Raw genomic sequence first — 17,346 nt, forward strand, 5'->3', positions numbered from 1 at the left:
ATATAATAATATAGTTCTTATATTATATATTATAATAATTTTGATTGCTTGATTGTGCAATTAGTTAATAGAAAAGATTTGTAAATATCAACTGAGTTTTCAATTACATTAATCATATTCAATTACATCTTAAAATTTGAATATAAGGTATTCACCTTATATTCAAATTTTACCACTACAAAGATAATTTATGTTATTTATAAAAAAAACCCAAATAGGTCTAGTGAAAGAATATACATAACACTTTTTAATTTAAAATGCTTTTCCATTAAACAAAAAAATAAACTCTTACCTTTTTTATATCTTAAAATTAGCTACAAATATTTCCGATATTTCACAAGTTTTAAGTATTTACAAAAATGTGAAATTTTTGTAAAATGCCATAAGGTGGAGTTTTGTTTTACAAAACATTATTGATTTGTTATTAAAGATTTTCTTTGTTCATTGGCTTCTTGTACGATAATAATTTTAGATATTTTTTATATATTCAGTTATATATTATATACTGACAATAGGCATTTGGAATCTGAATTGAATTTCATACAATTAAACAGAATTTAAAGTTAAAAGTTAAAAATTTAATGAGAAAAGCTATAAGTATGAATAATCAATTATTACCTGATTGTAACAGATAGATTTATTATATTGAAATGTTTGTTTTCATTTAACCACAACAATTTTTATTATAACATTTTTCATGCCCTCTTAATTAGTTGATTGTTATTTTAAAACAAATTTTCAAGTAATTCAATTCCTTGATAAAAGAAACTCATTGTTGGATAACTAATTAGACAACTCTACTGATATGCCAATTATTTTTGGACTACACTGAAGTCAATATTTAATTAAATAATGAAATGTGACCCAGAATTATGCAATTATGCTGTATACTTTTAGACCACATTTCATTACTTCAGTAATTAAAGATTAGTTTAAATATAGCCTTAAAAACTTTAGGTTTGTATTTTACAATTATTGCTAGATCAAAGCCTTGCTTTATATTACCTGCTAAGATAATATATTTATTATAAATTACAAATGATGGCATCAGTAAACCAAATAATCAGTGTTATCTAGCAACATGAAAAACATCTTATAATTATATAAAGTCTATTAATTTAAGAAGAGTATATTTAAAAAATAAAACATATTTTTTTATATTATATTTTGCAGTTGTTATTACCATATTTAATCATTATTTATGTCAAGCAATAAGTATAAATATAGTATCAAACGATAACAGCAGTTTTGAAAATTAATTTTGTATTTCATATGAACTTACCCTAATGTTCTTTAATATCCAAACAGCTATATTAATTATCCAATAAAACAATATTAATCATTCTTACAGAAATTCACATTAAATTTACCAAACATTATCTTTTGTTTGGCAAACAGACATTTAAATATACTTCATTTATAAATTGTATTATGCATATTTATATATTATAATATAGATATTTTAATCAATTTATTTAAATGACAATAGAATATATTTTATAATATTTTAATCCCAGGTCTCTCTTCAACCAATTTTTCTCTAAAATAAAGTAAAAAAAATCTTATCAAAATCCACAAATAAATATAGACAGATATTGTAAAGCATTGTATCATGATCACTGAAAAATGTTTAAATTTGATCTTAATCATCCTTTATAATCACTATTTCAGTCCCAATTAATACTATTAAAGTGAAAAGTAGCAAAAATTAAAAAATAATGCTTAAATACATGCTTTAATAAACAAAACTTTGCAATTAAAATACAATAGCATTTGAATGATAATCTTTTTATTGATATATCTGTAAACAATATATTTGTTTTCTGATTTTAACTTTTAAAAAACAAAAGGGAAATTGAAAGTAAAAAAATAAATAAATAAAAAAGCTACTTTTCAAAATACTAAAACTATTCAGAACAAAAATGCATCTGTTTATCAAATAAAAGATAATGTTTGCTGTCTGATAACTTTATTGTCTCAATATATAAATCAGTGTTTCCCAAATTTTTAGACTACTGCATCCTGTTAATGCATATATATATATATATATGTTACCAGCCAAACCCGATTTCAGGCCAAACGGGTTTATCCTACTCATGTCAGGATATACTAATTTAGCCCAGGACAATCTAGTTTGGCTAAGGCCGAACTGATTTAAAGTTATTATTCAAGTATATTAATGGTTAAAATAAAATTAATTAAATTAAAGGGCAATCAATTAAGTGAAAAATATTTACTCAAACATAGTCTACTTAATTATAAAAAACAGTATTGATTAGAAGTGACACAATGCTGTACAGTACAAAACTATAAAATAAAAATAAGCTAATCAGTACTTATCAGTTTGTATTTTTTTTTTTAATTAAGCCATGCACTTTTAAAGGTAATTAACTTTCGAAAATATTTTCAAAAATTAAACGAAATAATAAAAATAATTTTTAGAATCTAACTAAAATTAAAAATTAACTTATTTGTGTATTTGTCTTAGTGTAACACATAAAATATTTAATCTTTTATTTATTTTTACAGGGTGTACTGTTGTGGCAATTTGAATTACACAAAATCATTTTTTTTTATATTGGCACCTATTTGTAGCACAGTTTTTGGTACAGGTGCATCTTGTCCTGTCCCAACTGAATGTTTGGTAGCTGCAGTCTTTAGTGAGATTTGAACATCTTGATTAACATCACTTTCTTATAGAAATTTATGAGTACAAAGGTTGTACTGTAATAAACAAATATTTTATTTTGACCAAATTACATAACATACTTATGCTTTTTAGAACAAACAAAACGACGTTTAACATCGCACTTTTTTCTTCGAAGATCTTTATTAGGCCTTCATTATAAGTAAATATTATATAAAAACTCTATCTGAAAAAATTCATAAAACTTGAAAACTTCTTCCAAATATAAAAACAATAATCATCGAAATCAGTTTGGCCTAGATCAAACTAGTTAAGCCTAAAGTATTTAGGCCAAACTAGATTGTCCTGGGCTAAACTAGTATATCCTGACATGCGTAAGATAAACCTGTTTGGCCTAGGACAAACTAGTTTGGCCTGAAATCAGGTTTGGCCAGTAACATATATATTTCAAAATGAGTTTTCTTTGCCTTCCAATGTCCTTTAAGTCTTCTGTTGCCCTCTAGGGGACATCCTCATCCGTTTTGGACATTTTTTTAAAATCAGATTACCTATTATAAACTTGTTTCATAAGAGTATCTTTTATTAATAAAAATTTTAACTTTATAATATAAATAAAGTCATTGGAAAATATTTTTTTAAATAATTAGTTCATTACTGAACAGACTATTTTTACAGATGGGTAATCTTTTTAATCAAAAGACCATATCCTATTTCTGAAGTAACTGTCAAGGCTACATTACATATTACAGATCGCATAATTATATATATTTACCATATATGCACCAATAAGGGGTTGTCCATAAATGACATCCACACTGAAAGGCAGGGGAGGGAAGAAATTAAGACAAGTTGGACAATGTTGGACAAGGAGAAAAAAGGAGTTGAGCTTCAATGGATGTCCATTTATTTCATTAAGTTTTAAAACAGTTTATGCATTTTACTATAAGTCTAGTTATCTCAAAATTTCTTGTTTGTTTCGTTTCTACTTATGGTATCTATTATTCATAAAGTGATAAAGATTTTAAGAGTGGTTGAGTTTTGTTGGACATCTGAAGTGGGGAGGGGATTACAGAAACTTGGACAAACTGGGACAAGGAGGAGGAGGAGGAGTAATTTATAGACAGTCCCTAATATATATAAATTGTAGTTAGATGTCTTTATTGAAAAAAAGAATGGAAACATATTTTAATAACTAATAAGTTTCATTTTGCTGTCATGGATAAATTTCATTTTTATCATTTTATATTTTATCAGGTTGCACTAAAAGCTACAAAGTTTCTCGTCTAAGTCAACTATTCTTGAAACATTAAACATATAGAATAAAATAGAGCCAAAGTAGGATATCAATTTTTATCTTTCATCTAAATGTACTGTAATAATCTTGAAATTAATCTTAATTTAAACTTAATCAACTATACTGATCGTCTATTTTAATTCATCAATTTTTTTATTGTAGAAAAGTTAATATGTCATTACATCTTTAATCTAGTCCCAAAAACTAAAACAATAAAATACAAAACATAAATAATAAATTTTGATTATACAAAGTGTTAAGAAATTAAACTGGCAGAATGAAATGGGTAGTAGAGAATGGGTCAATAAAAGCAAATTTTGTCCTATGAACTGGGTTGTTGTGTAGGCCTAATGGATAGTGGAGACAAAACAATTTTGTCTTCTGCTTGGATGGTTTGGTTTTTCCAGAGGGGGTCAGTGTAGCAAGATGCATTGCAATAGGATCCTGTCTGAGGCAGACCTGAATGAGAGCTACTGACCTTGCTCTGCATTGGCCTGCCCAACCTCATTAATTTTAAAAATGAAGGGACGAGGATCCTCAGACAATTTTTTTGGATCTCTTGACCAAGTTAGAAAGACAGCTAGAGTTCCCTTGGCAGGTGTTGTGTAGATAATTACATCTAAACTCAGACAATGGGCATCCAATCATAGGGACTGGCACCCAGATGTGGCAGATTCTATGGACTCTTCCTTCAGAATGACCTGTCGACAAACCAGGACACGGTATCTAAAAGGGAGGAAGAAACAATTGTCCTATCAGTCAGCACTGTAAACTTTACTTGGATATTGCAGCAGCCACCTTATAACTTACAGATTTCTAAACTTTTGATAGTGATTGTTGCTCTGTGATGCATGAATACCACAAAAGCCTGACATTATTGTTAAACATTTGTTAAAGCTATTCAAGGAGTTCTTTTAATTCACACTATTGCAATACCATTGTGAAAACTCTCTTCACATTGGATATCTTTCAGGGCTTGTTTTGTACAGTTTGATGGTAAAAGACTGTGTTCATGTAGCACAGTCCAGACTTTGAGATGATTCATCCCAACAACATGCATTGAATACATGAATTTCTTCAAAGTCATCAGTTCTTATCAAATGTGGTTGTTTCTATCAATCTTTTTTCTTTTTTTTAAATCACTTTTCTTGCAATTGCAATTTATTTTTGCACACACAAAAAATATCAGAAATTAACATATTAGTACAATTCAATGTATTGGGGTCTGGGATGTGGGTCTTGATAAAGAATTTATGCAAAAAAATAAGCAACGAAGCTTAAAATTTATACAAAGGAGCTTTGTCATATTAAAGAAAAGGGTAGCCATAGCCAATTCAATAAAACAATTGAATATTATGAATGAAAATAAAATATAATAAAGGCCAAAATATTAAAAATATTAGCCATAAGACTTCTTGAGACATAAATAGAATGAAATTAATGACAAAATCTTAAAATAGTGTTAAAAATCTTTATAATTATAAATTTCAATAAACAAATAAACTTAAGTTATTTCAGAAAATAATGAAAATTTACAAACTATAACAAGATAAACACAACAATTATCACATCATTTATTTCCATTCACTAAAGTTACCATTTGATTATACTATAATCATCATTCAGGATCATTTTGTATATTCAATGAGAGAATAATCATTTGCATTTAGTTTATCTGTAAATAAGATGCTCCTGAGATGTGTGAATTTCTCCATTACGTCTGATAAACATTCACTCAGTCAATATAATTAAATATCTACAGGTTAATGTATTGAAAAAACAAAAGTTAGAATGCCAACATTTTAAAAGAATGGAGTTTAGGAAAAAAAATTTTTATTGTGAAATATACATTTTTCTCCATCTCAATTGATCTTATGAAAACATTTAAATAAATATATTAGGCTTTTGGATTTTGGACTTTTATTATTTATTTATTAAAACATTTTGCCCAACTGTTTTGCCAATATTGTTAATTGAATTTAAAATTTGACATTGACAAATTGACTATGGGGTGACACCACAATGAGATCTTGCATCACCTCAAAATCTTCCTAGGGCAGCCTCTAATTCGGCCCATGAAAAAAGTTTTCTTTCCAATTTGGCCCAGGGGCAAAAACTGTTGGCCACCCCTGGTATAACTTTTCAGAGAAAAATTTTTGAATTGAAATAACATGACTTCTGGTTTGTATCAGAAGTTTATACATAGTTAATTGGGTCACCTGACCCTAAGCTTTCCATATCTGGTCTTGGATTTCATTTATCTAACACTGTTCTTGAGATTAGGGAAAGACAGAAGGTTAACAGTGGGAATTTATAAGTCTACAATTTTTTTGAATTGCAGCCCAACAAACATCCTGTGTTTTGATTCAAGTTTTCACTTTTCTAAGATGCATCTGTCTATGCTTTTAAAACTGTTACACCACAAAACAAGGCATATGACAATGATGGTGGGCTTTCCTATACTACATGCATACTGTGTAGTGAAGAGAAGAAATTTTAGAAGCATGTATCTTGTAAGGAGGAAATAGCAACCTCCAGTTCTTGGACCAGAATTGCTTGTATTGACCCCTTTCTATCACTTATTTCATTTTGTTGGTCTAATTTCTTAACATCCTATAATTATGTAAATAATTAATGCTTTCCAATCATTATTTATTTATGCATAATTATGAAAGAATTCCTGCATAAATAGTTCAAGTAAATGATTGAAGAAAATTTAACTGTATTTATACCTTTAATATTTAAAACATCTAGTATCATATATCTTTCATTTTAAATACGAATTTAATATAGTATGTTTTTTGGCTAAAGCACAATTTTTTAAAATTTATTTTTAAGTAAACATTGATTTTCATAAGATACACTTGATATTGTATTAAGAAAACATTTTCAATACTGCATTATAAATATAAAACTGTTTAATTTACTTGTATATTATACGAATGTTTAAATTTTTTCTCATCAGCATTAATATTATAATTTATTAATAAATGTAATTCAATCATTTAAATTAATAATGTATCTGAAATATAACAAATAAAACTATTTTATATGTGGGATTAACTTAACGAATGCTCCAAATTTAAATATAAAGTGAAATAAGCAGTATAAATCATAAAATTGTATTACATAAATAACATCTATCAAAAGAAAACAACAAACAGCTAGATATAAAAACTGTCTGAATCTTTGTTTGTTCTTTCAGTTATTAACTTTTAAATTGTCTAATCATTACAAAATAAATTTTAGAGTAATTCTTGAATTCTGTATCAAATTATTTAGTATAATAAGAAAATATACTAAATAATGATTTGATATTTATATTTACTGCAGATATTTTGTCATGACTATTATTCAACTATTTTATTTTATTTTATCCTACCCTATGATATAAAAATATATCTGATTATTAAAATTATGAAGATTAAATATCTTAATAATAAATGCAATTATTGTGATTTTAATGAATCAATTGAAATTATATTATTAATGTAAAAAATGATGAGAATTATAAATTTTAAAAATTATTTCATTTTCAGAATAATGAAATTTCTAGATTATCTAATTCATTGTATATTTTACAATCCAAATAAATTAAACATGATAAATTTATTTACCAATGTTGTCATTTTAGGCTTCTTTCCCATAACTTTTCCAAGTATATTCCCTATATTACTTGAACGTTTAATGCTGAAATACATAATAAAAAATGATCTAGTTTAATTTGAATGATATTTATTGAATTATGCTGATCACAATATTTCATTTTGTATCACTAAACATTAAGATTTAGAATTTTTATTAGTCTGTTTGCTAACTCAAATGTTAAGAATATCATTGAACAGATAGCAATAATATAAATTTTAATTAAAAAGTTATGCAATTTTTTTCTCTTTCAAAGGAAAAAAACACATATCAAATATCAATATGTTCTTTTCTATAGAAGAAAATCATTCAAGAATGCATTAGCATGCACCTCAGCAGTTTTTCTGCTGAGGTGCATCATCATCAATCATCATCATTAAGAATTATTTTATTTCCAAAATAATTCGAGCTATTTTTATGTACAAATTACTTAATTCTAATTTTTTCCTCTTTTTTTTCTCTCTCTCTCTTTTTTTTTAAAAATACAAATTATTAATAAATCTCTGGTAAAAATCTAACCAGAAGACAAAACATTTGGTATAAAAGAAAATAAAAAATGAGGAGAAAAGTATACAAATGGATACAAAAAAAGACAAGAATATACAAATTAGACTTTTGTTCAAAAGTTCTCAACACCTTAATCTTTTAAATATTTTGTTTTAATTGTTAGACAAATTAAAAATGTACTATTTTTTAATAAGAATTAAGAATTTTAATTTAATACAAAATTTCTTATATAATAATTATATTCTTTATAAAATCATTTAAGAATGTTCAAGTAAAACAAAGACTTCTTTAAAGTCTTAAAAACTTTTTAAAGCATTTTCCTACTCTTTCTCAATGTAGACAGACTGAAATACTTTGCAAGAAATGTACCCAAATATAAAAAGATTTACTTATACTCTTCAACCATGTTTATACAATGTTTTGAATTGTTTTATTTGTTTGAAAATAATAATCACTAGAAAGAATTAGGTCAAGAATGCAAGAAAACTGTCATTGAAATCAGAATATTATAACAATCAATGATAAAAGATCAAGAAGATCCTTTATCATTGATAAATGTAAAAATATTTCATAATATACTGCATTATAATATCTACTGTTATCTCTAGAACTGAGTGAAATCCACATGAATAATATCTTTCATGTTTCAAAACAAATATGAACTATAACCTTATCAGCTGATAGAACTCAATGAAATTTTTTGAGAAGTGATGATCACAGGTTTTGCATTGTTTGTTGATATATCTTGATTTAAAAATATAATAATATATCCAGATTTCATAATATATAATGATTTTATTTACAAAACTGATTATTTTCATCAAAATGCTTCTAAATGCTTTACAAATCTGAAATTATATGAGAGCTGTTTCTTTTTCAAACTCTGATGGTCCATAAAACAAAGACAAGTGTAAATAACAAAATCAATTTATTACCAGAAGTTAGGTACAAACATGATTACTTTTCAGCATAATCACTGTGATGATTGAGGCATTTGTCTAACTGTGGATGAGTAAGTCTTAAAGTCTTCACACATTAAAAAGTTCCAATCTGGGTGGAAGTCTTACCACCTTTCACTCATCCAGCATATAGCCTCAATCCTCGCTTTAGTGCTAAGAGACTTCAACCTCTTTCCTAAACAGAAAAATTGGCTAGGAGGGCAGAGGTTCGAGATTAATGACGATCTTCAAAACAACATTAAGGCCATCCCAAGTCACTGGTGGCAACATTCTACAAAGAGGGAATTTCTAAGCTCATCCACAAATAGACAAATGCTTCAATCTTCATGATGATTATGTCAAAAAGTAACCATGTTTGTACCTAACTTTTGGTAATAAATTTATTTTGTTATTTACACTTATCTTTGTTTTAAGAACCATTGGAAGTTGAAAAAGAAACAGCTTATGTACTGTACTTTGTTAGCAAGTGGTAATTTGTATTGGCATCTAATGTGAAGATAATTTCTGGAAAAATAGATATTCATGAATGATAATGTTATCATTGCTTAATTAATCATGTATCTTCAGTAACTTCATGCACATAACATGGGTAAAATCATTGTATCCATGATTATTTGCTACTGATATTAAAATGAATGCATCATTCAAATATCCCTAATCTGTTAAATGCTTTTTCTCCAAACTGTAAGTTGAAATCTTTTGTAAACTTCTATTTGTATGTACCATCTGAACAATCAATAAATTTTGAATTTGTTTGTAAAAGAACAAATGTTATGACTGAAATCAATTTTTATGTCTCAACTAACTTATAGCCATTGGTAATGATGACAGATAATTTTTATAAATAGTATATATTTATATAAAAGTAAATAGTAAAGCAAATTAATGATATATTAGTCAAGGCTGGTTGTTAAAATCTCAGTTTTACTTGAATATCCCTCGTAACGTTTAGGCAAAGTTAAAGTACAATACAAGTATAACAAACATCCCAAAGCCTGATATAGATACATAAAAAACAATTGCCTTAAATTCCAAATGTTTCTAAATTATTTAATAAATTATTAAAATTATAAATATGAATTTAAATAAGAAATGGCACCTAATGTCTACCTTTAGTAGCAAATTACTTAGTATTTATAGCCCGATTATTTAAGGCAATCATTTAAGAATCTAACTAAAATTAAAAATTAACTTATTTGTTTATTTAAAATTTTAAATTCATTATTTTTCTCAGAAGGAGTTCATAAAAATACTATACTTCAGTTAGCTTTGCTTTAATTTGCTCTCATTCTCATGTCTGTTTTTAAGTTAAAAGGCAACAATTAATTTTCAGTTATTTAAGTTAAAAATAATCTGTTTTACGTAAATATGAATATGTGCAAAATAAGCTAAATTTAAAATATAAACATATTAGAAAGACATTCAAAGTAAAATTACCCAACTTGAGCACTTTTATTAGATTCTGGTTGTTCGGCAGCTTTATTTTCATCTTTGTTTTCAAATTTCTTAGCTTCTTCTGAATCTACATCAACTTCTTTTGTTACCCTAAGCAAATATTTAAACATATTTATTTGATTTCAGAATTTTTGTAAATATTTTATTGTTAGAAAAACAATTTGAACTCAAATAACTTAATTTTTAGATTAAAAAATAGGGGGGAAAAAAATACTTAAAATTTAAATTTTCTTCTAAGATTTACATCAAATAAAAGTAAATTAAAAATTTAATAAACTAGAATGCTATGCTATAATAATTTTATTCTATTTTCATAGTAATATAGTCAAATTTTACAATGAGTAAATTAATAGAAAAATTTCTTAAAATCATATTTAAGAAAACTCAAAGTAGTATTTAATGCAGTAATACCCCGAACTTACACGATAGGTGGACCGAGCGGTAACCGCGTATGTCGAATTTGCATAAGTTGGGGTATAATTTCACATATAAATACGTACAAATAATTCTTAATTGGGGCCAGAGACTAAAGAAAACAATAATTTAGAAAAAAAATGTTTAATAAAATCTTAGATAATACATATGTATAACAAATTAGGCCTATATTATTTTACAATTTTTCACATTTACTTGATTATTACGCCATAATTTTAACATTGTTTCCATCTCAGCGATAATACTNATTTATGATAAAGAAGTATAGAAATAGCTTAAAATAAATTGTTAAAATTAAAAAGAGCAAATAATCAACACTTTAAAATTTCAAATGGATGTTAATTCTTTATTACAAAAATATTATAAAAATTGAATGCAAGTGAAAATACTACAAGAAATCCTTGTTAATTCAAACTTGGATAGTTCGAAGTCCCATTAGTCATAACTGTACTTTTGTCCCAGTCAGGGATATAAAAATTTATATGTTAAGATATTCAGTTAGTTTGAATACAGCTATTTTGAAATTTGAAACGAAAATTCTGTCAACTTAATGCATAGGTTAGCTTATTTGTTTAGATCAAAGTGTCTCCATACTATAAGAGAACAATAGTCCAAGAACAATTCTAATCTCATCAATATGGCTTTGCTTTTACAGTAACACATTTTCAGGTGTCATCTTACACATGAACTACCCTTTTTTCTCTTATCTCATAAAATACGACCAGTTTTTGGAATTGCAAGATTGGGCTACAAGTAGCAAATTGGGATATTTGTAGGATTCTAGCTACTGAATTTGGATGACTCACTACTTTTTGCACCACTTTAAAAATAATTTGGGCTACATTTTGAGAAATTCTGCTTTACTTTTTATAAAACCATTGTGGCAAGTTGTGAGGTTCTCACTGGACATGAGATGTTTACCTGCAGTTTATTCATATCATTATTATTATTAATTATTAGTTAACAAAAATAGCATTTTGTATATGTAGCCATATTCCATTTCCTTAATAAATTACATCAGTTATGTGGAATTTTGCTTATTGTACAGAAATATGTAATCTAAATCTCAGATAATTCGAAACTCGATAATTCAAAGTCTGATTATTTTGTCCCTTAAATTTCAAATTAATGAGGACTTCCTATAATATCATGACAATTTTTATATTCATATCTAGCAAAAAGCAAATAAAAGTATGAATAAGTGAAGAGGGTCTGACATTGTCAGGTGAAATCACCCACAAAAACTTGAGGATTTAAACTAGATTCAAACTTAGGTCCCTCAGAGAAGCATGCTGACCTGGGTCCCTTACTACCTGTCATCAGATTATCAAATCTGTTATTGTATATTTTGAAGAAAAAAATATTACAGAATGTATATATAAATATTATTTTTTTCATTTTTAACTGTCCTATCAGCACTAAGAAAGCTTATTTTAATCATACTCTTCATGGATTTGACCAGGGCCACAATGGAGGCAGTCAGGTGATCAGAGACAAAATCTGATAAATCGAGGACAAACTCAACCATTAATATTCCAAGGGAGTTGATCATCAAGATTCAATCCTGGTCCCCAAAACAACAGATTGATATCTTAATTGCCTCAGACATCCAACAGACTACAAACATTGAGGTTGAATGAAAAATAGCAGTAATCTTAATAACTTTGAAAAATGAGATCCTTCAAAGTCTGCTAAAATGTTTATTAGTTAATTACTTAACACTGCCTCGCTTAATGCTGATTCGATGTAACGCTGTCTGCTCAAAGCCTAAAAAAAAAAAGCTCAAAATTTATGCTGATTTAAATTATTGCAGCATTTTATTCATTCATACATAATACAATTATTTACGAACACGAACCAATCAGCAAAAGGTGGCAAAAAGGTGTACTTTCTTTAAATCTATGTATGTTTGGTGCAATTTTGGAAAAAATATAACATCATGGATGCCATAGGCAATATCGACTTCGCTTGGCAAAAATTAACTGATAAATGCACAAACAAAGTGTGGAAGAAGTTATGGCTGAAGGTATCCAAGAATTCTCAATGAGAAGAGCCTATTGCTGTATCATTAGGTTGATCAAACTCAACCTAATCAATATAGCAGGACTAGCAGATGTAGACGAACAGGATATTTAGGAGTTACCGCAGGTTTCTGGTGAGAGTCTTATCAACGACGACCTTTGAGAATTGGCAGAACAAGGAATCCATGTAGAACTGGAAAATAGTGATTCTGAAAACGAAGAACCCAAAGAATTTCTCTACAGATTTCCTTAGTTAAAGTTTGGTAACGATAACCGAAATCGTTGATCAAATTGTAGTGAATGATCTAGATTTTAAAAGGAGTGCATAAGCAAAATGAGGTGTTTTGGATGCGATCTTCTACTACCGACATTTGCTTAAGGAAAGAAAAAAGCGACAAATGAAACTTCAAGACTTTATTGCAAAAAAACAAGAATTTCAGAAAGGTCAGGACCTTCGTCACAAAAAATGAACAATTAATATAGAAAAAATGAACTAATTAATATATTATTATACATTTCTGTGTGCATATGTTTATGTGTTATTTAACATATATTATTATACAAATTAATATAAAAATGACTTAAAATTAAAGTAAATTTTTTTTATTTTCGATCGCGTGTTACCCCTATCCTTATTTACTCTATGTTAAAATGATCTCGTTTAATGCTGTTTCATTTAGCGCTTTATCGTCTAGGAATGCATCCCCCGTGTTAAGCGGGGTCTTACTATATTTGGTAAACAAAAACAGATACTATAATTAAAAAAAGGCTGTTTTGTTACCAGGCATTTAAAACTTATGTAAACAGTTAGACATTTAAACTTTTTCTGATTTAATCCTTGCAAGATGTTAGAAACATTGATTTTTTATAAAAGAAATCATCAAGGCTGTGGGCCAGATATGAAGCCTTAATGGGCTATGTTCAGCCTGTAGGCTGCCAGTTTCTATCCCCTGGTTTAAATCTTATAAAAATTAAGAATTTTTAAATTAATAAAATGAAAATTTCAAAGTACATAAGCATAATAATCAAAATAAAGTATTTTGCATTTACTATTTAAACACAAGTATTTGTGACAACTGTTATATTTGACATTGATATGAAGAAAATAACACCTTACTTATTTCAGCAGCATTTATTTTGAATTACAAAAGATTTTGGCCATATTTAGAGGCTTTCTTCAAGTAAAAAGACATTCCATTTAACAAACATTTTGATACATGTTTGATAAATGATCTCTAAATATGGCCAAAAACTTTCATAATTCAGAATAAATGTTGCTGGAATAAGTAAGAAAGGTGTTATTTTGTGCATATCGATGTTAATTGAAAAGTTCCAGTTTATTAATTAACTTTGTTATATTTGATTCTCAATTTGTTTCTACAGTAAACATAAAAAAATTAATACTTAAATTGTAACAAATATTTGCTCTAATATGCCAAAACTAACATTTGCATTCTACTCCTCCATTTTCAGCATATATTAGAACTATACCTAACATATATTCTGATCTTGCAAATACAATAGGCTAATGATAGGCTAGAAATAAAACATGACAGTATAAGGTCTGTCCCAAAAGTAAGTGTATTAACTTTTTATTTCAAAGTATACAAGAATTACATCAAACTACAAATGATCTCTTTCAAAGTATGACCCTTGTGAAGTCACATAGTAGTTGCAAAGTTTTTCCACTAGTTGTAGTAATACTTGAAGTCATTTTCCATTTGTCAGTTAACTTTTTTGATGTTTTCCACTGTCCCGAAATCATGACCTTTCAACTTGGATTTTATCTTAGGGAATAGGTAAAAGTTTCACAGAGCTGGGTCCAGGCTGTAGGAAGGTTGTGGGAGTGTGGGGATTTTTTCTTGGCCGAAAACTCTTGAATTGATAGTACTGTGTGAGCAGGTGCATTATCATGGTGCAGCACCCAATCTTCTGCACTGTCTCTGCATACTTGGTTGATCCATTTTTGAAGTTGTTCCAAGACATCTTTGTAGAAGGCCTGATTAACTGTCTGTCCTAAAGGTAAAAATTCTTTGTGCACAATTCCACAGCTTTCAAACAAAAAAAAAAAAAAAAAGATAAGCATAGTCTTTATCCTGGATCTTTGTGCCATCTAAACACCATGTTTCTTGATAAAGTGGCATTTCCATAAGCTTTGGTTAAATCTGCAAATGTCCAGTTGCAGATTTCTTGAGTTTCACACAAAAATTGATAACATAATGTGTTTGAGATTTTTCTCCATTTTAAATGTAACAATCTGTTAAAACACTATCTTACACAAACAGAGATTGTGCATGTTTGACTTAATTAACCATTCAACTTGAAATAGGTCTGGACATGCTGATAAGATATCTAACAATGTGAAAATACCAGTTAATGATGTGTTAAGCTGCACAGTCATTAAATAAAAAATCAGTCTTACTTTTGGGACAGACCTTTTATACTATGATGCACTTTTGCTATATAAGTCAAAATAAACATCTCCAACAGAATATAAATATTTTAAGCAGTGTAGTATCATGATAGCTACATATATGACATTAAAACATGATATGCCATTGCTTACACTCCAGCTGATAGAATAGTGTATTTATCTATGCTGAATTTTTATTATATTAATTTCTCAATTAAATAAGTAAAATAAGTTCATCAAAGACAAGATTTAGTTTGAACAATTATTGCAGCTTGCCTGAGTTACAACACAGTCATTGTTATAGCACTGCATACATTTTAAAAATTTATATCTAACTAAACATAAATATTTTTTATATTTAACTTTTTCTAATCAAAATTTAATAAATAATAAATAAATAAATAAAAAATAATTAGTAAAATTTAAATATTTTCAAATGTAATTATTTTCATGAATTACATTTTAAATCTGCATTTTAATATATCCTAATACAAAAATTTCTCATTTGAACATTATCATCCATAAATCACACATTAAATTATTATTAATATTAATAATAAAAGAAGTACTATATAAATGGTCAGCAAATCTATGATAATTATAATTATGATCCTCAAAAAATTTGTCTAATTAATAAACAATATTAATATGAGTTTACCAAAACTAAAGTATTTAGCAAATATTAACTTTGATTTTATCATGAAAAATTCATTTGCTTAGTAGTAGTAAATTTTTGAAAAAAAATAAAAAAATGATTGCTGCTAAAATAATTGAATTGTACTAATTTTAAACTAAAATTTAAATAAAATAAAAACTTTTTAAATCTNATATTTACTCAAACATAGTCTACTTAATTATAAAAAACAGTATTGATTAGAAGTGACACAATGCTGTACAGTACAAAACTATAAAATAAAAATAAGCTAATCAGTACTTATCAGTTTGTATTTTTTTTTTTAATTAAGCCATGCACTTTTAAAGGTAATTAACTTTCGAAAATATTTTCAAAAATTAAACGAAATAATAAAAATAATTTTTAGAATCTAACTAAAATTAAAAATTAACTTATTTGTTTATTTAAAATTTTAAATTCATTATTTTTCTCAGAAGGAGTTCATAAAAATACTATACTTCAGTTAGCTTTGCTTTAATTTGCTCTCATTCTCATGTCTGTTTTTAAGTTAAAAGGCAACAATTAATTTTCAGTTATTTAAGTTAAAAATAATCTGTTTTACGTAAATATGAATATGTGCAAAATAAGCTAAATTTAAAATATAAACATATTAGAAAGACATTCAAAGTAAAATTACCCAACTTGAGCACTTTTATTAGATTCTGGTTGTTCGGCAGCTTTATTTTCATCTTTGTTTTCAAATTTCTTAGCTTCTTCTGAATCTACATCAACTTCTTTTGTTACCCTAAGCAAATATTTAAACATATTTATTTGATTTCAGAATTTTTGTAAATATTTTATTGTTAGAAAAACAATTTGAACTCAAATAACTTAATTTTTAGATTAAAAAATAGGGGGGAAAAAAATACTTAAAATTTAAATTTTCTTCTAAGATTTACATCAAATAAAAGTAAATTAAAAATTTAATAAACTAGAATGCTATGCTATAATAATTTTATTCTATTTTCATAGTAATATAGTCAAATTTTACAATGAGTAAATTAATAGAAAAATTTCTTAAAATCATATTTAAGAAAACTCAAAGTAGTATTTAATGCAGTAATACCCCGAACTTACACGATAGGTGGACCGAGCGGTAACCGCGTATGTCGAATTTGCATAAGTTGGGGTATAATTTCACATATAAATACGTACAAATAATTCTTAATTGGGGCCAGAGACTAAAGAAAACAATAATTTAGAAAAAAAATGTTTAATAAAATCTTAGATAATACATATGTATAACAAATTAGGCCTATATTATTTTACAATTTTTCACATTTACTTGATTATTACG

General features: G+C 26.7%; 2 protein-coding genes across 2 annotated transcripts in view; both read right to left on the reverse strand.

Moving 5' to 3' along the window:
• Positions 1–10,633, reverse strand: part of LOC111620960 (craniofacial development protein 1-like) — an 11,989-nt gene extending 1,356 nt beyond the window's left edge. The window contains exons 1-2 of the mRNA XM_023362986.1: positions 10,490–10,633; positions 7,559–7,631 (exon numbers count right to left, since the gene is read on the reverse strand). Of these exons, the coding sequence (XP_023218754.1) occupies positions 7,559–7,631; positions 10,490–10,617 (201 nt within the window). The 5' untranslated portion in view covers positions 10,618–10,633. The remainder of the gene's footprint in view (positions 1–7,558; positions 7,632–10,489) is intronic.
• A 2,016-nt stretch (positions 10,634–12,649) lies between these two features.
• Positions 12,650–17,346, reverse strand: part of LOC111620942 (craniofacial development protein 1-like) — a 30,226-nt gene continuing 25,529 nt past the window's right edge. Inside the window, exons 5-7 of the mRNA XM_023362966.1 lie at positions 16,687–16,794; positions 14,855–15,014; positions 12,650–12,709 (exon numbers count right to left, since the gene is read on the reverse strand). Of these exons, the coding sequence (XP_023218734.1) occupies positions 12,650–12,709; positions 14,855–15,014; positions 16,687–16,794 (328 nt within the window). The remainder of the gene's footprint in view (positions 12,710–14,854; positions 15,015–16,686; positions 16,795–17,346) is intronic.

The sequence above is a fragment of the Centruroides sculpturatus genome, unplaced genomic scaffold, assembly GCF_000671375.1.
Source record: "Centruroides sculpturatus isolate CEXI.00-Female unplaced genomic scaffold, Cexi_2.0 scaffold252, whole genome shotgun sequence".
In the NCBI taxonomy this organism is placed as follows: Eukaryota; Metazoa; Arthropoda; class Arachnida; order Scorpiones; family Buthidae; genus Centruroides; species Centruroides sculpturatus.